The sequence below is a fragment of the Nestor notabilis genome, unplaced genomic scaffold, assembly GCF_000696875.1.
Source record: "Nestor notabilis isolate BGI_N333 unplaced genomic scaffold, ASM69687v1 scaffold13761, whole genome shotgun sequence".
NCBI classification, from domain to species: Eukaryota; Metazoa; Chordata; class Aves; order Psittaciformes; family Psittacidae; genus Nestor; species Nestor notabilis.
This window is the reverse complement of record NW_009913443.1, coordinates 24,536-46,974: the sequence shown is the minus strand read 5'-3', so window position 1 is coordinate 46,974 and position 22,439 is coordinate 24,536. Positions and strand designations below refer to the sequence as shown.

Sequence of the window (22,439 nt, the reverse complement as noted above, 5' to 3'; positions counted from 1 at the left end):
ACAACTGAGGACTGTTACTATTCCAAGAAACAAATTAAAAGCCAGAGTCTAAAATGCCCGGAGCGCTGGCAGTGCCAGCTTAAGTCAGATGTCACTGGCAACATTCACCATTGCTCAGCCTCTGGGAGGGGGACAACAAGTTCCAACAAACCTGAGGATTTAAAAATCACCATTTTCTTCAGATGTATTTTTAGCATTATACCTTTACTTCTGACGGTGATAATATAGACACATTTTATAAAGAGAATAATATATTAAAGTTTTTATAACTAGCTCATTAAAAGGATGAAACACCTCCCAAATTTAGCTAATAGCTAGTAAGCCATCTTCCCTTTGAAACATTAACACTTAGGAGCAATATAAGCAAGGCAAATGAAAAGTTATGTCAAAGTTAGTGCATTGTAGGGTTTTGTGTCAAATAAGCTAATAAAAACCATAATCTGATGTAAAGTCAATTCAGTTCTCAAATAATATATTAAACTTTCTAAAGAACTATAAATAAAAGCTTGTACTTTAGACAATAAACTTTTATGTTCTCTTTAAAGTTCCAGAACTTTTTTTTCCCCAGATTAAAAAATGTGTGTTACTGGAATACTTTGCGTTTTTGCATTAATTAAACAACATATAAGGAGAACTTAATGTTTTCCTACTTCAGGCTGAGGTTTAGTCAGGAATAATTCAGACTGCACCAGTAGACTTGGCTACAGTTTTCCTCACGTTTTCACAGAGGCTGGCTGGCGACATGTACATTATGGGGAAGAAAAAAAAAAAAAAAGAAGAATAAGCAGATATCCATGTCAGATAAATACATTCCACTCCCTCAAACTGAACTTGCAGACAATTAAATCCTGTTTTCCCTCTCCAAACGCTTCCCACTCCTTTGGTTCTCTCACTGGAGAGAAAACAACATTTCTTGCGACTTCAGCCCCTGATTACATTCCACTGCACCTCCACAAGCCACATACATACTTCGCTCCTTCTACCGTATTCTTTACGAAACAAATTCTACTTCAGAGACTAACCTACTCCCAGGTAATGTGTGCGGCCTCTACAGCTCCTAAGTCACTCCACTATTCGTTTGGCCCACGTAAAACCAAGATGCTGTCTTTCTCTCAAATTTCTTCACGAAAGAGTTCTATAACCAACGTAATGACAATAAACACTTTGAACTCAGTAAATCTACTTAAGCAGTGTATATAAATCTTGGAGTGTTACAAATACTGTATGTCTTTCATACAGTACATTATACAGCATATTTTCTCCTCTTTACCTGCCATTCTCTGCCGGCTTCTCCAGAAGACCAAAACCAATGGCAAGCTTATCACCCTGAACATGCATCTCAATTCTTGCTAAAGCATCTTGTCACATGGGAATCCTCTACACATGCTCTGGACCAAGGGCCCTGGGAACATCTCTGCCTCCTGAAGCACAGTTCTATATTGCCAGCTCTAGGCTGGAAACAAATATAACATGCCAACAATGATCATCATAATCTATGGAAGCTTGAACATATTTTGATTTCAAAGGTCAGCAATATGCACCTGTTGCTCCCAGGTTCACAAATTTCTAATGAGCAGATAAGATTCCGGAAAAGGAACCTACATTTCAATGTTTAGAATCCATAATGGATTTGGGGTTTGTTCTTCAAACTACACTAGATTTTAAATGTTAAGAAAACCCAAACCAAACAAAACAAGGAAAAAAAATCAAAACCACACTACCAAAACAAAAAATAAACCACCAAGCAGCAGAACACACAAAGCAGCTGAACTCACTCTCCGAAAGTAACACAGTTAAATTCTTATCTAATGGATTAAAACAAAAAAATAAAAATCAACACTAACAAAATTGAGACACAGTCATACATTACTACCTCTTGATTCCCAGGCAGCACAGTAACAGTGCAAATGAAGCTGGAGTACTTTGTGATACAGATACAGAAAGACAAGAGCACATCACTGCAGTCTAACTCATACTCCACATGAAATAACAGGAGTAAAGTATCACATGTGATATTATCTCCATTTAACAAAAGAAGTTGGGAAATTAATTTAGGTATGTATGAAGTGTCAACCAGACCAGTATATCTTGCACACAGCTGAGATACACGCTGAAGAATTTTAAAGAAGGATAGAGAACAAGTTAAAGACTTTTCATTTGTTTGCTAGAAAAGTTTAGCCCCCTTTGCGTACTGATGGCTGCTACACTGCAATGTACCTGATTGCCTCTTACAGCTGATACTGCTTCGAATGTTTTATCATCACTACCAGTGGGGAAACATGGATTTCCATATTATGGCTAGGCTATCATTCAGCAGTATCGAATAACAACTGTAAATAAATTACTTTTAAACTGTGACAGGGGTATTAAAAAAAAGTATCGGTAATGCTTTTAAATCAACACTGTATTTATGGCAATGATAGAGTTCTACTGTTCAAAGCTGACACAGAGACTTTACATTAGAAAAGACCAGTGTAATAGGCAAGCCTTCCTTTTAATTCCATTATTCCTGCAAAAACATCTTTTTTACCATGCAAATGCAATGACCACAACACTATCAGAAAGCACTAATTTTAGAATACTGAGTGTAGTTTCTGGGGGAGGAAAAAAAAAAAAACAAAAAAAAAAACAAAAAAAAAAAAGAAAACACCACACAAAAACACAACAAAACCCCCCCACCAATTTAATTTCAATCTTAAAAGAAAAGCTAAGCTGTTCAACTGCTAAAACAGAGTGAGAAGAGCAATCAAGAAAAAGCAACAAATCAAACAGAATACTGATGATATGCACATGCTGCTTTAAAGTAGAAAAGAACTAAAATAACACAGAAGTAATTATTTGATAACAAACTCTAAATTCCAGCAACTGAAACACAACATAAAAGAAATATAAATACATAAAACAAATAAATTTGCATGGTCATTACAATCCATGTAAGCTTTAAATACTTAAAAATACTTTAAATAATTTAAAGTAAGTTCTACAAGACAAAATTAGGGATGGCGTAGAGCAAGAAGTGCTCACTTGCAAATCTGGCTTGTGTGCAATCCCACCTCCAGCCACTGATTTCCTTAATGATCTCTGCGCAAACTTCAGAATTTATCAAATGCCTTTCCCCCTGAAACTAAAATGGGAGTGATACTGACCTTCCCATAAACATTAAAAGAAGGAAATCCAAGTATCTTGATGGAAAACCTACTGGAACTTCAACCTGTTCTTTAACACTGACGCTGCAGGAGGCTTGGGGTTAATATTCATTTGTTTTAAAAAAGAAAAAACAAAATAAATTTACACCACAAACAAGTAAGCCCAAGCAAAATACAGGAAAAGTACAATTTTATACTAGAAAAAAAATGTTGAGAAAAAAGAACTTTAGAATTATTGATGGGAAGCAGAGTGACATTTATAGCTCCCTGTAAATATCAATATTGTACATTTAGAAAGGGACAATTTTTACTTGAACTCGTATTCAATTAATTATATAAAACCAACAGTAAAAAAGTTCCCTCCTAATCACTTACCTTTTCAAATTTTGAAACCAGGTTTAACTGGGAGAGTTGACTTGCTAAAAGTATGTCTGTTTCAAATTTAGTTTTAATTTTTAAATGTGAAAGGATACGAGGAGTTCCTTCTGTCCTACACACCAGGTAGAGGCATGCAGCAATTACATGGGTCATCTTTCTCCCCCGGGTTAAGTGTTTGCTCACAGCCATCTTGAAAAAATTAAAAGCTGTATCCAGACAATGTTGATTGAGTTGAAGCTGGTTTCCCAAGTGGTGAATTTGACGTTTCCCTAGAAAAATTAAAAAGGAAACAAAACAAACAAACAAAAGGCTTAAGAACTTTGTAGTTAATGTGCTTTTAGGTCATTTTGTTTGTTCAGGGTTTTTTGCGAGGTGGGTTTCTTTGGTGCTTTTTTTTTTTTTTGAAGACAAAATTGAGGGGTGTATTTTGGATTTCATCTCCCTGTGAAATACAATAAGCTCTCAAATTTCAGGAACTATATATTCTCAGCTTCTGAGGACAAAGAAATGCCTCTTTTTGGACTGGTAGAATTGAAATACATGCAATCAATGAGCCCTGGAAAACAAAGCTGCAAACATCAGCCCCAGAAAGGATTCAGAACATAGCCAAGATTTCTCAGACAAAAGATGATGCCCCCCTCCCTTAACATCGTTTGACAATTAGCACTGGTTAGCTGTATTGATGAACTGAAAACAGGAGGTCATGGCATGCTTGACACTGAAGCAGAAGGAGACATTTTGCTGCAGCTCTCCAAGAAGTGATGAAGTTTGCAGTTCCTCTGACCACAGCTAAAGCCCACAAGGAAAGGAGCTCTGCTTGGAGATCACCACTGATGGAAGGTACTTCCTCTGAAGGCTATCGCACCCAAGCCTTCATTTAAGGCTTGGCTGCCAGACTGCTGAGATTAGTTTGTGGCTTCAGAAAAACAAATGTGCCATCACCCTTAAGTGAAACAATAAAAAGAGTGTGTTTTGGATGATTCATGGCAGGAAGTGGTACAGCTGCTGGGACAGATGCGGGAAACGAGGTCTAGTGCATCCTCACAGCTTTGGCTTCGAAAGAGTGCGCCAAGAAGACAGCTTAAGAAAAAGCTGGGGGAAGTCACGAGGAAAACAAAGTACTGGAGTTCCTCAGCATACGGGGTCAGATGGCACATCAAGAAAAATCCTTTAATTCAATGTGCCGGGCAGATGTTTCCAGTACGTGTATTTACAGGAAGTGTTCATCTATTCCCTTCAGAGATGTCATGAGTAGCTTTGCTGAAGGAAGCACTGCCCTGCACCTCAGCCTCCACTGCTCACAGAAAGTGATGGTGACCACACAATGCTTACCAGATCAACACCAGCACCTGCACAGACTGCACTTCTTAGTTTATGCAAATCCCTACACCATCATCACTAACAACACAGTAAAAATGCTTCACCTCTGAACAACCTTCTGCCAAAGATGCTGCTTCAATCTGGCTTTAATAAAAAACAACTGTGACACACAGCCAGGGTCAGCAAGACTCCAGCCAAACAGAAGCTACCACAAAGCAACAGCTTCCCCTTCCTGCCTATGTGGCAATTAGTGCCCTCACCAACGTGATCTCCTTTAAGGCACACTAGTCAACCAGGTGTAACACATCTGGATGAAGAAGTAACCACAGAGGAAGGATAGATACATCACCTTCTGCAGGAGACGTGGGTACAATAAGCTACCTAAGAGTAATCTAAAGCCCATTATGTGAACAGTTTTACCACTGCCATCAGCAGGCCCTGGACTGGCACACACCAGCCTCAAATACAAATATCACATCTTGCCAAAACCAAGATACTAACTAGTACTTGCTGTCCCACAATATTTTTTCCACACTCAACCAACTGTGTGCTGAAGGGGAGATCACAACTTTACGCCCCTAAGAAAGAATCTGTTTATACCCACCTGTGGGCAAAAAAAACGTACCTGGTATTGACTATTACAACTCATTTTTGCAGTGGCAGCACAGCAGCTTCCCTGATCAACCCCTCCAAAAACAAGTCCGCTCTAGAGGTCAGTGTGGATCAGCAAGGCTATGGAAAGCTGCCTCTTCCTATCACCTGAGCTTCCTTTTTTATCTGTTTGCATTTGCCATGTGTGGCTGCTGAGACGAAGACACAAAGAACTGTCACCTGTAGAGATTTTAGTCACTACATGCAGACATACAACCATTTAAAAATAATTAAAAAAGGACAGACATGACCATGCCCATGAACTCAGCTGCAGGGAGATCCAGACTGGAATCACTGCAGCAGCAAGTACACAGCATTCCCTTTAGGTAAATTGGTGCAGTTCAGTGTCCTAAAAGTCAGAATGGCAGCTGATAACAAATAATTTCAGCAGTTTTAAGTGTCAGCTGAATTTTGCTTTTAAGTAAAGCTTTTGTAAAAACATGGAGAAGAGGACAGTGGCTCCGATGCAAAGGAAAACCACATATGCTCCTGAATGCTTCTTGGGCCAATAGTGGAACCAGTATGCAGGGCCCACCTGGCTCCACAGGGCCAGCTTCATGCAAGACACCAAGCAAGAAGCAATGAGGAAGCCTCCCATACCATGGCAGCAGCTGATGTGGTCGAGGGCACACACCAGAGAACAGCCCAAATGAGTGGAGATGCAGAGTAAGAACAGGACAAGCAACCATGAGACTTCTCCTCCAGCACTCCCCTGGCCCATCCCCATTACAAGGCAATCCTTCTCCCAAGACCACCACCCTCATTCAGGGCTCCCCACCTCAGAAGGCTCTTGAGAAATAAAAACCATACCAGAAGAAGAGGGGGGGAGCTCTCCATCCAGCACCAATATTCTTAAAATGCAATTACTTTAGAGGTAGCCAGTCACTGTCTACTGACAAATATCAAAGAGATCTAAGAGCACAGGAAGGGTAAATCTGTTTCTTTGACTGCCTCCAGCAGCAGAGCAGTGAAGGCTTTAATCCTGTGTGCTAGTACTCCCTCAAGCTGCTTTCCAACATTATGTCAGTCATGTAGTTTGTGGAAAAATTAGACAACTGTTACACTGCCATTGATCCCCAAAATGAACAGCTTAACACAGGACAAGAAGCATCGTAGAAATTATGTGCATCTCGATGACTAACTTGAGTTTGTCCTTATCAGTTACATGAGAGAAAGAAATGTACTTCTTATAACATCATCTAAGATAAATATTTATATTCTGTAACCAGTTTCCTATTTACCAAAGATAGATCAAAAGCTTTGTTGTTGCCCAACACCCCTTGAATTTAACACAACAACAAAATTCTATTTTCTGGTATCTTATGCAACACACACACACACACACACAAAAAAAAAAAAGCTGGAAAAGTTAGTATCAGCATTCATGCTTCTATATTTTTCTGCAGGAACACAAAATAGCATGTCCCTTCAGAGATTCAAGCACCATCTCTGTTCAAAAAGGCAGCTCCAAGAAAAGACAAGACAGGTATCACCTAAATGACTCTTGCCCCAGTTCTGCAGTACAGTACCAAACTGTTGTACAGTGCCCTCATCTCAGTCAGATAACAACCAAACATATTTAATTTTGTGACTTCCAACCTTTTCTGCCAATCTCACCAATGACATTTACAGAGATGAAAACTACATCTCTGTAATATTTTAACTATAAATACAGCAACTTAATCTGTTGATTATCTTAAGAGCAGATGTTCATACCTAGAGAAACTGGGCATAAGAAAATAACTGATCGAAATAAAATTCTCTATCCAATGTTCCAGATATTGTTGACAAAGATAAACATGAGCAGAGACCAAATACCTATTCATATTACCAGCCCTCAACATGAAAAGCCCTCATGACTGTGCAACAGTAGCCACAAACCTTGCTAAGCACTCAGATACCTTCCTACATGAGTTACTGCTCCCCCAGTGATACAGCCAGTGCAGGGAGGAGCTGTGGAGGAGCTGCAAGCACAGGGCCAGGAAGATGAGCAATTCCCTCCGGCAAACCTACAGTACTGCATTACGTCTATCAGCCCTTGAACATACTCCCACTGCTCCTCACTAGCTGGGTGGCATTTTATAACCTTCCATTTACTGTTTATCTCCTAACAGTCTCTATCATTTGCTCGCGACTACCAGTGTGGCTTCAATCAGCTCTAATGGCTGGCTAATGCCCTTTCTGCCAGTTTGACCATTTGGTCCCAGTGGGCGGTGAGTTGGTCCAGCTATCTGGAAGGATGCAACAAACCTTCTGATCTCAGACAAAACAGTGGGAACAACCAAAATTACAATGCAATTTATTAACAATCTGCTCAACTCTCTATTCACCAGATTACATCTGTGTTACAAACTCAAACTAATTGAACTGCTCCACTGGATGGAAAAGGACTGCCACACCTTTAAACCCTGCCGCACTCTACTTTATAAAACAAAACTCAAGACAACAGCTTCCTGACTTTCTTACACATTTTATCCAATACAATGTTTTGGGTTTTTTTAAAAAGTTTGAGTGGAACACTGCTTCAAAACCTTGAAACTACTATCTCAGTACTATAGAGGAATATCATCATATGGAACAGTCAGAAATAAGTATGCATTTTTTTTCTAAACTGCTAGGCAAGAATATAAGATACAAGACAAAATATACAATGGTAAAAACAAGTTTCTTAGTAGGTACATCTTTTATTAGTAACTTGCAATAAGAGTTGCCTCTTTTGGGCCCTACAGGGTTTTGACAGATCCCAGGATTCTTTTTTTAAACCAAAGGCAATAGAGCGTTTAAGGTCAAAGCTTACACTTCATGTTACCCTTGAATTTTAGTGATGGCATTAAAGTGCTGTCCAGGTATCTTAGGGAAAAGGACAAGGAACAGTGTCTTTCTAAAAAGGCAGCACAAACTCATAAACAAGGTTACAAAAATCCTCCCTCTTCCCTCACCAGCAGAACAGTAAAATAATTCTCATTTAACGAACAAAATAAGTCTAGAAACTACAGAAATTTTGTGACATAGAGGACACATAACAGGCAGTTCCCGTTTATTTCCCAAGGGCTCATCATATTATCAGGGTGGAAGGGGAGGCGGGGGGGTGGGGGGGGAAGAGAGGTAAAAAAAAAGTTGCACTTTAAGCAAGACAAAATCAAGTTCCCAGGCTACCAAGCAGTAAAGTTTATCACGCTCCTGAATCTGCATCCAAAAACAAAAGGCCCTTTTCACATTTTAGTTTCAAGCGTACTAAAAAAAGTAGATTTACTCATTTACTCCCAGCATGCTGAAAGAAACACCATCATCTTCTCAACCGATGCCAACCTCAGTGCTTTGAACTGGCATATTAGACCTGAACTGACAAGTTCAGATAGACCACTGAATGCTACTGCAGAAAATTCTATTCTTTTGATGAAGGAAACAGCAGTTATTACAAAACAAAATGTGTTTTGTAGGGTAAAAATCACCATCACAAAAATAGATTTGCAAGGAATCTTAGAAATATTAAATGCTTACACAAGAGGCAGTTGATAGCAAAACTGCAGCTTAAGCTATAATAGGAGCAAAATAGAGAAAGGGGGAAAAATCAGACCCATTCTTTACAAGCAATTTTCTTTCTTTTATGATCTCGTTACTACAGAAACATCTTGTTCTCTTCCTACGTTCAAGAGGAATCATACCTTTTTTTGGATCCCCTAAAAGTCAGTAATGTCAAGCAGCTACAGCTATATATTACTCTTCTCTGCTTCTGCTTGCTCATCTGCACCCCTCCCCTCAGATTGACAGAGACTGTAACGCTGCTATTTCAAAGTAGTACTTTACCATATAAAGCATTAAGTTTCCAGGGAAATAACAGGCAGTATACAGCCAGAGCTTAAATGAATTGTTATTATGATACTAAACCACAGCATCAAAATCCAGGCATATAGACTCCCCCCTTTCTCTGCAATTTGCTTGAGGGGCCCTGGAAACTAGTACTACCTGAATCTGGCAGTGGAGTTACGTTAACAGCAGTAATCCTTTTTTTTTTTTTTTTTTTTTTTTTTTTTTTTTTTTTTAAAAAAGGTTTTTTTTTTTTTTTTTTTTTTTTTTTTTTTTTTTTTTTTTTTGCAAAAAGGATTGTTATGGTAACAAACACTAGCTTCTATTAAAGAAAGGAAGCATTTTGGATGGGGTTTGCTTAGGTATTCATTTCCACAATCTGAATTTCTTTACCAACTGAATTTTATGTGCAGATTTTATTCTGCATTTGGGTTTTCACTCCTTTTCCTTCTTTGAAAAGGTTCCCCAAAAGAGCTCCTGAAAAAGGGAAAAAAGAGCAGTTTTTATGTGTGGGCATCCTCCTGCATGCTTTGTCATATCTTTCAATTTCAGCACGTCCAACTCGAAGCCTGAATGAATTTCCTGCTCTTTGCTCCATGCCAGGCTTCTATGCTATTTGTATTACAAATAAGTAAAACAAACAAACAAAGCCATAACAGTGAAAGTTCAAGAATATCAGTAGGGTACTCTTCGGAAGGCTGGTCCCAAAAGCCTAATCAAGGGTAGAGTCCCATGATCAAAGACAAGAAAACATTTAAAGCCCAAACAATGGGGGAGGCAGGGAGGAAACGGAGGCGATGTCTGCAGCGATCACACTGAGCATTTCCAGCAACACGCACAATACCACGAGTGAGAAGCAGCTTTATCTCTGTGAGTCTGTAATGAAAAAGGCCAATGAACAGTAAAAGTAGCAGCACAGTAGGACATCACAGCAGCGCTGACCCAGCACAACTTCGGTTTTATTAAGGATAGCTAAGAGTTATTCCCAGTAACACCTATCTACCTATGATCTAAGTGAAGAACATGCTGGCATCACTCCCATGCTCTGCCTAACTTCAGCCTAGTCCCAAATCCCCACTTTGTCACCACCTTATTGTGGTTGCACCCCATGTCCCCAGACCCACACTTATGCACAGGAGAACCCACCCAATGTTGGTCGCAGGGCTGAGCAACCTGGAGTCTGTGCATGCTCAGCCACCCTCTGAGGTATCCCATGCCTTTGTCACCTGGACTGCCCAATAGTATGCTCTGTTCCCATTATCTCAGCAGAGTAAAACAGTTCCTGTCCCTTTCCCTGTGTTATTCCACAGCTGTGCCAGCACAACTGTTTGTAGGGATGCACAGAAAACCAAGCCAATATACTGAACCTTGTTAAAACTAACCTCATAAAATAAAAAAAAGACTTAATCCAGACCTGTTTACTGAAGGATTGATGCCTCCACTTTATCTTCTTAGGGCCAGAACCAGCCTGTCTCAGTGAAGAGACCTATATTCAATTTCTCTGCCTGCTGACAACAACCCAAACCATCCATTTTGCCTCCCCTGAGAGCACCCCAACTACAAGGTGCAGTTCCCCATCTCTCCCAGTATAGCCCTTCTGCTGCATGTCAAATGTTCATTCAGTCAGCTAAAGAGAACTAGCATGCATCTTTAGGAGTAATAGCTTAAAAATTCAGAGAGTGGACACTACTCCAACTACTTCTTAAATATTTGATACTAAGCTATTTTCACCTAGAAAATCTGCTGCTAACATCTCTTCCCAGCACCTAACTGTCCTTCTTTAAGTATTAATTCCCTCAAAATTGGCCCTTGTATTCCATTAATGCCAAAACAGGCCTGCAGAGCAATCGTGTAACTTCCCTCAGTGCTCTCCTCAAGCACTTTTTCCCATTCCCCGATTATACAATACCACTTCCACATGGACAACCTCTCTGCATATACAACAACTGGCCATTTGAATTCATCTGCTTTACCCATGCTGAAAAACTTGTCACCATAAGCAGTTCCTCTGACTTTTTGTGCATTTAGCTCCTGGAATTCTGCTTCCCTCACAGGTGGCACTTCGATTGCTGCCATTTCATTCCCATTATTCACCTAACTGCTACCCCAACTTCAACAACATTAGACTAGAAGCCTGATGCAGGGCTGCACCTAGCCTGCTGCTAATCTTACCTTGCCCCACCATCCTTAAGACAATGGCTTGCTTGTTTCTTACCCCTGCCTCAATTATTTTATATTTTTAGCACAGCTAAAAACCTCTTACTCATAAAGACCTTACTTAACTTCACTTCTGATGTCAAGCTGGAAAATTATAGCCAAAGCTGACATTAAAAAAACAAAAACAACCAAAAACACCCACACCAAAACACACCAGTCTATTGATTCACCAGCATCTGAAGGTACTGGATCACAACTGGTTTAAGTCAAGTTAAAGCCCATGCCATTGCTGTAGACAGCATTCCCACCTCCGGCACAACATTTATGTGGCCACATGCTGAAACAGATGAGGGAACTTGCTCTGCTAAAAATCAGCCCAAACAATAAAAAGTTAAGTTTTCATTTGAACCAGTCCCCTCATGTAACTCAATAAGCATCCTCCCAATCCCTAATGGCAGCAGAATGTGACTGGGGTGAGGAGAAATGCTGTCAGCAGCTGCTTACACGTGGATTGACTTAAAGCAAATGTGAGAGTGCAGTCTAAATGGGTCAAAGAGAAAAGTACACACTATCCCTACGCTTCCCTAGTACTGTTCTCAGCCCTCGCCATTCCTCTCATGTAAGCTAGCTTACACCAAAGTCTGACTTATCACAAATAAAATTAAACAAATGCTAACATGTTCATTAGTTGTTTGCATATTAGAATGCTTGAGGTCATTTAAGATGAATTTTGGAAGCAAACAAACATGGACTTTATTATATCCAAAAGTTTCGTCAACTTAATTTTATACTCACGTAAAATTTGCAGCTGTTTCAAAGTCGAAACAGCTGGAAGGCTGCACTAGTAGCAAGAACTGTGAGCACATATATGATTAATGTAGCATAACCCTTACCTATCTGACATAAAGGGAATTAGAAAGAAAAATTTAAGATACAAGAACTTTTACGTAGCGGTCGCTTTAGAGCATGCAAGATTTCCTTCTGAAAGCACCGTCAGTTAGGCTTTGCTTTAATCTTCCTCTGATTTGTTTGGACAATGATTATTTTTTTCTAAATTACAATTTAAGTGACAGTTATTCTTAGAGGTTTTCTATATCTATATACGTGTAAAGCTTCTTCCTCACACTTATCAATTACCAATTGTTACTCTTGTCACACAGCATTACTGCTGATCCAAGCACTGCCTTCAACCATCCAAAAATCATTTCTACATCACTGCAATATAAAAAAAAATTGCTCATGACATAATCTGACAGTTTTGGGAAAAAAAAAAAAAATCACTTTTTTTAGTTTTAAAACCCTGTAATTCTGTCATTATGAGAGAGATCAGAATTTGTTTCATATCTACAAAGCAAAAAGCATTTAACTAATAAGCAACTGTCATCAATCTACACAGCCAGAAAAATAGAAGAGTATAGCAAAATATAAGAAAAAAATAAATTGTTGCCTATTGGTAAAACTTACCAAAATCTTTAAAATAGTACAAAAACGAAGACTAAGCACAAAAGGATCCATTGCTGCAATGGAAAACTTTACAGATGTGAACAGCATATAAATCAGTGCAGTGTTATCTGCTCTCTGACAGCAAGTTCTAGTGCCTTCCCTGCAGATCTGGGCTTTTTCCAGGCAAAGACTGAAAACTGACAGGAGCCATTTTTCAGAGGCTTGCAGACACTACAGAAGCAGACAGGAGCCCTAGGAATCGAGGTGCTTTGCATGGACAAGAAAGACTCAGGAGCTGAAGGTATCCCGCTGCCAGAACTGACACTGAGGAGAAGGGGACAGGGACAAAAACAGGAGTAACCGAGTTACCACAGCTGAACAATTACCACTTCTCAGCTGCACTGCAACAACTGTTAGCTAAAGTCACACACACACAGAGATTGGTTTAATATTAATAATACTATCACAAATAATATCAGTATCAATTAATAATTAATATCGCTAATTACTTAATAATTAATTGGCATTAACAATATTATTACCAATAATACTACTAGTAATAATAAATCTTCATGTTTAATCCACCTTCCCTGTTATAAAAGCCAGTCCAGTCTTTCTCTCTTCCTGCCGAAAGGCTCCTGCATATCTCAATGAACATTCCCTCCTTTCCTTGTCCACCTTTATACTCTTAATACCTACGTTTTAGAACATGCCTGAGAATTTACTTGTCCTCACACACACGCAGAACAATTTTCCTCCCCTAGAGTTCAGCCCTGCTCCTCTACACACCAGTTGTTCTGTCAAAATATAACTGTTAATGTAAGTTATTTCCACTCTCCATCATCCGACTGTGTAGGCAGGAAAGACCTTACTGACAGAGACTAACACCTGCTCTGTTCTCAACCTGTTCTTGACTTATGATTGCTGCTGCTTCCTCAGGATTAAAAAAAAAAAAAAAAAAAAAAAGAAAAAGCCTGTGAGCCCCAAGCTGCTTTAGGGCTCTGGTTTGGTTTGGGTTTTTTTGGTTGTATGGTTTGGTTTGGGGTTTTTTGTGGGCCTTTTTTTTTTTTCTTCTTTATGACGTTTTGTTTTGGTGGGTTGGTTTGTTTGGGTTTTTTTTGGGGGTGGTGGTTCTTTCCTTCTCTCCCACTTCTACGTGCAAATCTAACGAAGGGCTCTCTCTGACCATCCAGACCTTGCCTGACTGGCAGTCAAGTAAGATGTATGACAGAGTCATTCCAGAAGTAAAAATTTCATGAATATCAACTAATTGGCAAATTTCTTAAATCCCAAAAAATGGAAATATGATGAGAAGGCATCAAGGGAAGAAGGACGCAGAAAGACATAGTTGAGGGGGGGTGAAGAAGAAGCAGTTATTATAGCTACCAAAGGGATAAGAGATCAAACACAATTTAAAAATGGAAGTAGAACTAGAGAAGTGAAATCAAGCTGGGAAAGGCACAGAGCCTTTACAAAAGCAAGAAAGATTGTATTAGGTTAATACTTATTTAAGGTATTTTTATATAAAGCTGACAAGAACAGTCAAATACTTCTTCCTTTATACAGAAGGGATAAGAAACCTGGCAGTTAGGTAAGAAAGCATCAATCTTTATCCAGGCTGCAGCTAAAGAATGAAATTTTGCCCTTAGTTTGTCCCTGACAGCCAAGTCCATCACCTACAAATAAGTAGGGAATATGAATCTGAGGGGGGCTGCTCTCCTTTACCACTACAAAAGGACTATTTAGATCAGAGCTACAACTGCCCCTGATAATTTTATCAGTGCACTGCCCACAGATGATGGAAGAAGTTATGGACAGCACTTCAGCCTCACCTTTGCATTCCCTTCCTTTTTAAACTAAACCTAAGCGAAGGTTGCCACAAATCTCAGCTAAACAACACAGTGAATCAGTGATGCTATTTATCAAGCCAGTCTCTTGTGCTATCTACTTTGGCTTGGAGTTGAAAGGAGATTTATGTTTAAAGGGAGACTGCACATATTTCAGGAACAGCCTTATATTTCTTTAAACAATAACATTTATGTAAGTCAGACATACAGACTGTTCCAGTAAAGAATTAACATTATAATGCCATTTATGCATTTCTACAGAGTCAATGTGACTCTCAGATACTACTCAAATATGCCAAATATTTTCTATCTCTATGTTTGTGATCCATTTATATGAAGCTACCCTTTATGTATGAGACATCATCAGCTGCTGTTCTGGGAGGAGGGAACAGACTAGACTTTGTTCTCCTCTTCAGGAACCATGATCACCCTGGAATTAAGGATGGAAGCACTATGGGGAGGTAAGTCGTGGGTGTTTAAAGACCCTGAGATTTAATTTATAGCCCTCACCAAATTATAAAACATGATTTGTTAGAAGAGCAGAAGATCACTAGATTTCTGGAAGATAATAGAAGTTTAAGCCAAGAATAGATATGTGTGAATTTATGCCTAAGTACTAATAACATGAAATTATAGGAAAATGTAAGCACCATGTTACTGGGAACTTACAACAGAAGTCACTGGAGCTCATAATAGTTTCCCAGGGGAACTGGTGGAAACTCACACTGCTTGGAACATATGAATCCAGGAAGGGCAAAACACAAGAAAAATGCATGACATGGAGTGATCCCATATAAGTAAAATGGAGTAAGATGCTTTACTAGTTTAAATTAAGTTCTTGTGCTTTTGCAAAACTGTAAGCTTAAGAGGGAGGCCACCTTGCATGACAGAATCATTCTGTATTCTGAACGCAGAGAACAGGGGGAAAAAATCCCCCACCTTTTTCTCCCTAAATAGCCATCCCTGCTGACTCAGTACAACAGTCTTCAGCCTGCTCACATTTTGGCAGCAGAACAATACAGACCCAATCAGACAGACCAACCTGACCTGTACAGCCAAGATCCACCTACTCAAGTTCCTGCCTCTCACTAGAGTCACCACTCTTTCTCATTTTCCCAAATTACATATTGTATTAACAACACACACCACAAAAAACCCTCAACACTTCTTCACATAACAAAGTCTGAGAAATTTTTGTCATGATCAGGTCTTTAGATATCAACATCCTTTGCTCTTCTAGATCATCCACTTGCTTCCAGTATGCCAGTCCTTAGTTAAAGAAAATTTTGGGTAAGCACAATTAGATTTGTCTGGTTTTTATGCGCTAAACCTAAAGGATCAATTACAACAGGGTTTTCTTTGTGCAGTTTGACTCCAAGATAGGATGTGAGATCATCCATTAAACATACATATGCAAGACTAGATGCATTATTAATTCATTTTCCCCTAGGTAATATGGCATGGTGAAAAATAGCTACCAGAGAAGATACTGACTAAAGACTTAAACAGAAATCAGTGGATTTATGTGATGATTGCTATGCAGTGACCTAACAGATCTCATTAAAGGAGACATGGATTCTTCTCCCCCAGTGCTGTCACTGCTCCTACAGAGTAGACGCTGATGTTCAACACAAGGAAAAGTGTTGACTGCAACATACCCAGGAACAGTTCTTAAACCAGTTTGAGAACGAGCTATCTGAATTTAATATTGCCCAAGTCTGACTACAGACAGGTCTCAACTATACAGCATTTTTCTGAATAGTCCCAGTGTTTGGAAAAATCTGTTTTTAAGTAAGTTGGCTATAAAACACTACCTGCCTTAGTTTCAAATTAGGCAGGTGATGTAAACATCTGTTGTTCTTTCTGTCTCTGGACCTGCAATCAGGGAAGCTGTCCCAAGGAACCACTTAACATCAGCATGATCTCAAACCTAACTATCACTTCAGTAGAGTTGATAGAATTTATTCTATTTACTGACCTCTTTTAAGATCCCACAAGAATAAACAAACACTTCAATCAACTGCCTGCCTCAGACCTGTTTATGCTACAAGCAGCTCCTCACTGAAGGACTCTGAAGTTCTACTGCAACATTAATCAACTTCAAGGACCACACTTTTCTTTGCAAAACAATTATAATGTGGCCTTCCCTCCCTCCTTCCTACCTTTTGTACTTTACTCTAGGGCATTAGGAAAAGCAGACAGGTGGGTGAAATTCTACATAGTTTTGTGCAAGATAACCTTATGTGCACATATCCATGGCCCTGACAGCTACAACAGCAACAGGACACATTGAAATTATCATTTCTGTATGGTCAAACATGATTCTACTACATTAACAAGAATCATAGGTGCCACTTCGTTTAATCCAGTTTTGATTACCATAAGCATTTAACTCCTATTGAAAGCCAAGCTCCTATAGATAAGAAGCTGAACTCGGCACAACCAAACATTTCTAAGGGCCCCAAATCAAGTGTGGTTTTAGCTTCTAGTAACTGCACCTCTAATAATTTTGAAATCACAGCACTCACTTCAACATTTTCTTCCAAGTGGCTGTTACTATGTTGTCTCACTCTTATGGTTTCTACACGCTAAATCAGGAATGGATATCTGACGTAATGATCCTTCTTCTTAACTTAATAGTGAGTAACTGTGCATGCAGGAGACTGAAAACCACACACAATTCTCCATATTGAACCATGAAGGCAGGTGGCAGTCCCTCTGCTGCAAGACACAGAGGAGACACAGCACTCAAAATGTACTCTTTTAAGAACTTGATTTGTTTCCATGTCACCATTTACACTCCTTTGTGTCCATCTTTATCTAAGTTTTCTTAGGATTATATTAGGTATTTAACATTCAATGTCACTGTAATACCACAACTTGACTTTCCTGGCATGACAAATCAATGTTTCTCAGGAATCCAAAGAAACCTCAAAGCTTTTTTTCTCCATGTCAAAGACCTTGATCAACACCAAGTTTCCTTCTCTTCTTAAAGCTGGTATCAAACTCTCAGATGAACTTTGTGGTACATGTCAAATCAAAAAGTAAAGAGCGGAGTTAAAGGGAAACAAAACTACCCACACTTACAGTAGGAAAACTGTCTAGTTTATGCAAAAAATGAGCATGTGAGCACTAATGTCGTTCAAAAAGGACATTCTTTCTATTCCGTTATCCAGGATCTGAAATAGGGTGCAAACTACCTTTGAGGAGACCATCTGCCATCAAAGCATGGTAGACTCAAGATGGACTGAGAATAGACAGACAAATACATTTATGATCCACAGGATGTTTAACAACTTTATTTTGACCAAAGCTGCAGACACCTATTTGCTCTCAAGAAAGAAGCTGGCAGCAAGCAAGAGTTAACTTTTAGTATAGGGCCAGCTGGAATAACACAGACCACTCAGACAACAAACGTCACCTCACAAGCACCCTGGATTTGTTCCAAAAATCACTTGAAAAGTGGTATTCTTTCTTGACACGCTCAAGGACCAATTCAGCTTGCACCAGAAGCAGTACTTTTTTTTCCCCTCTTCCAGTGCATCTTAGGAACCATAGTTGCTAAATCTACTTTGAGATGATTTTGAATAATCTCAAGATACACATTTTCCCATAGCATCACTAAGCAAGCTTGTAAATTATTTTCCTTGTGTTTAAGCTTAAAGCCACAAATGTTAGCTTTGCAGCTAAAAAATGTCAGATTATTTCCTCATCTCCCACCTTCCAAAAGAAAGAAACCTTTACATATAGAAATATATTTTTATTAGGTAGAAAGGGTCTGTGTGTTTGCAAAGCTATTCACCCAAATTAGTACTACTACGAAATCACTTACAAGATTCCAGCTGACATCCAATAATTTTACTTCTAGCTATTTCCCTGAGCTCATAGAGCTTTCACAGCCAGGGAAGTAAGCAAACATACCACCTGCTTGGATTTGGCAAGCTGCATGGGGCTCAATAATAAGCCAACCCCCTTAAAGTCTCCCTCATTTACAGATGCTGATTTGCTGACAATAAGAAGATAGCTGTGCTCACCTTCAGAAGTGAATTTGGATTAGCAAATACTGAAGATTCATCCTCATACTGAAGATTCATAGTGAAGATTCAGCCTCAAATGGAGGCTGGTAGTTTATCATTCACTCCTCACTAAGAACTATCACTGATTTGGGGCTTTTTCATATAAAGTCTGCTTTCTCCACAGTAAACCTAGAATAAGAAGCAGTAGAGAAGACACAAAAAACTCAGCCTGAAGACTAGGTATAACTGGAGCAGCTGCAACTGTACTTATTTTTATTTTGTAAGAGCATTTTCATAATCTTTTAGTGATTAGGAGAAATCCACTTCTTCATAACAAATCAGGTAAAATATCAGAGGATGGAGTCACCAGAGACTTGGAAGGGGAAATCCAACATCTCCCACCCATACCACTACTACCCAGTGCTCTTCAGGTTTTGTGCTAAGACACAAACCCAGGAAAAGAAGAAAAAGCAGACTGTTTACTACAGGCATCAGCCAGAGCAAGGAGAAGAAGTGACACAGGTACTGGCAAGTAGTACAGCAGCAAGTCTTAAAAGCAGTTCATCAGTAACATGCAACTCCTCTATTTGTCTAAGATGCTATAAAGAGTTTTGGAGCAGAAGTTTACCGCTGTCCATGTAATCCCTCAAAGCATGCAGTATACATATTCCATGAGCAAAGACATCAATCACCTAACCCTACTTAGAAAGTGTCTTTTTTCACGTGAAAGAATTTCTATGCATCTAAGTTTCCATGTATGCACACAGGCCCGAAGGAACCAGAAATGTCTTTCTGCATCAAGTGGCTCTGCAATACCCTGAAAATAAGTACCAGGATGACTACTAAGGATGATCACCCATGCTTTAGCACCCATGCCACCCCATTCGAGGGTGACTGGAGACTGCAGTGTTTGTATCTCCCTTTTAGGCAAAATAATGTAATGCTTTCTCAAAAGGAAGAACATTAAAGATCGCTGTGTCTTATACATCAAACTTGCAAGGACAGGAAACAAGAACCTTCAGGTTCAGTATGTTCTATACTGCTAGAAAAAAATCCAACACAATACCCTCAGACCAAACCTAACAACCAGTGTCTGGAGAGCAATCCATTCTTACAAATCCATCCTAAATAGACTACAAAGCAAACTGCAAACTACTGATCATTACACAGCTCCATTTGTAGCAATAGTAAGTTTATGATTCCTATCGAAAAAATGCATGGAATGCTTTCCCTGAATACTGATTTATAAAAGAAATAGCATATCTAAGGTACAATGCAAATGCTATTCATATAAATTCTCTCTAATGAATGACAGTAATACAGGAGCACATGTGCATCTAACTCTTGTACATGAACCCAGCTCTGAGTATAACCCCCAGAAATTGGAACTATGATCCTAAAACTGCTTTCTTAGCATTATGCATTTCGTAATACACTACTCAAATACTACTTACCAACTGTGTGGTCTTAGAGCACAAAAAGGAAGAACATATAGCTTTCTTCTAAAAACCCCATTCCTAATTGATTTTATTAAACAATCATTTATATGCTCATTAGCATAATATGACTTCTTAGGGAGTCACACATTTAAACTTAATTAGCCACTTGTTTTGTTGTATTCAGTGCTAATGACCTTTCTTTGAAGAAAGATCCATGCTTGCTTTTTCTGTCATGGGTTGAAAATGCAGGAATCCTCCAAACTGACTTTAAACACCTAAGCAATCAATTACTTTTTCACTTAATTTATACTGTGTTTGCTTGGGACAGCTCTGTTGTAACAGCATGAAGGCTTTAAATCTAGGTGATTAAAGCCAGACTTCTAGGTACATATTTGGGATCACAAACAATAATGCCAAGCAAACACAGCTCCTGCTGACATCCAGAGTAGGTCTTAACAGCATAGCTCAAAAAAAGGCTTAAGCATGCTGAAAGCAGCTCCCTGCCACATTGCTGGCAGTCCTCACCCACACTGCAGCCTGGGTTTGAGGAGACTACCCTGTACTTCTCTCTATACTTTGTGTCATTAACTTTTAATTTCTATGAGAAAACAAATTAGAGAACAATTCAATTAATTTTTCAAGTATTACGTTTGCAATGTAGGAAGTAACAATAATGCCTTCAGGAGAGGTATGCATTTCATAAGTCTTCCCTCCTACAGCTATTACTTAAACTTCCTTCATTTCTATCTACATAGTTGACGTACTCAGGTTTAGTCTAAGCAGACTGGTGCTTAGTTGTCTTCATTGTCCAATATGATTCAATTATTTTGAGTACAAAGTGGGGACTGGGGGGAGAAATATCTTCATCTAAAAGAATAATTTGCAACTTTAAACTCATGATTTCCCATTCCACAATTTATCCATAAATAGCCATTTCTGCAAAGCTTTATAAAAAAAAGTAGCTTTCTTTACAAGTCCAATTACTGTACAAGTGTTGAGGAAAAAGATGACTTTATATGTATGATCTGGAGTTCATTCAAAATAAGAGGAAGAGCATTACATTTACTGAAGGCATTAAAAGGAAGCTATGTATTAGGAGCCCAGACTGTATTTGTAGAGAGCCCCCTTCCAGAGCAGGCTGGAATTCTTGCCCTTCAAAACTTACAAGGTTAAATTAAATGTCATTCATCAAGTAGGTTATGTTCAGCTTATGAAAAGACATCACTCTTCAACCTTGCACCTTTGATAAAACATACAGTACCTGCATGTTATCCTCCTTCATTACTTAATGCAAGCCTCCGTAAACTCATCACTCAAGAAAGAATCACAAAGGCTATGGCCCAGACATGGTCCAACACCCACTATCCAACCTCCTAAATTATCCCGTATACCGTTTTTACAGAGGTCATCATAAGCTACGTGTGGCAAATTCCACTCTGAGCAGCTAGCAGAAGAGCAAACCCAAAATCTTCAGAAAAATCTTTAAAGACATGATTAAAGAAAAAAAAAAATCTCTTCCTCACTGCTCCTCCCATGAAATTAGAGTTGAGTAACTATGACAATGGCAGAATTTAAACTTATTTTCAAGTAGTGTTTTAAGCAGTGTGTAACAGCACCACCTGGTGATCGTAGCTATACAGTATTGTTAAGACACCCCCCAAGTTAAGGCACAGTAACAAGCACAGAAGAACATATTTTAAATCTGGTGGTGTATAATTTGGCATTTTTTCCCCGTTCAAAATACATGTGATTCTTACCAATAAATAGCAACACTTCGTGATTCTGTTAAAAAACAAATCAAACTTCTCAGAGCTAGCATCAGCCAACATCCATCAGTAAGTGGTAAAAGCTCAACATAGCAACAGCCAGTTTAGTAAAATTCAGTAACTGGTTCAAATGTTTTAACATCCTAGGTTAACGAACTGTTTGTTTACAGGTTTGGTTTAGGGCTCATACAGAATAGAAAGGCCACCTCAGAAACACTCAAGCCTAGGTAATTAAAAGCACTTGAAAACTCAAACTGGACGTCATGTATGCTGTATATTCTGAATAGATTTATATATAAACAAAATTAGCGTTTTAGTCCTAATGCATTGAATTTTACTGCTGTTCCAGTGAAGAATCACACAACATCTAATACACATTGCTGGAAAAATCCTTAGGGATCCTGAAATGAAAAAGTACTCCCTAAAGACATCAGGAGTGACATGAATTCTATTAGACTACAGCTTTTCT

At 38.9% G+C, this 22,439-nt stretch overlaps 1 protein-coding gene across 1 annotated transcript in view; it reads right to left on the bottom strand.

The window, feature by feature from the left end:
- Positions 1-3,288: 3,288 nt before the first annotated feature.
- Positions 3,289-22,439, bottom strand: part of LOC104412478 (transcription factor IIIB 90 kDa subunit-like) — a gene marked incomplete at its 5' end in the record, with an annotated part of 30,013 nt that continues 10,862 nt past the window's right edge. Inside the window, 2 exons of the mRNA XM_010023210.1 lie at positions 3,289-3,342; positions 3,522-3,793. Coding sequence (XP_010021512.1) covers positions 3,289-3,342; positions 3,522-3,793 — 326 coding nt within the window. The remainder of the gene's footprint in view (positions 3,343-3,521; positions 3,794-22,439) is intronic.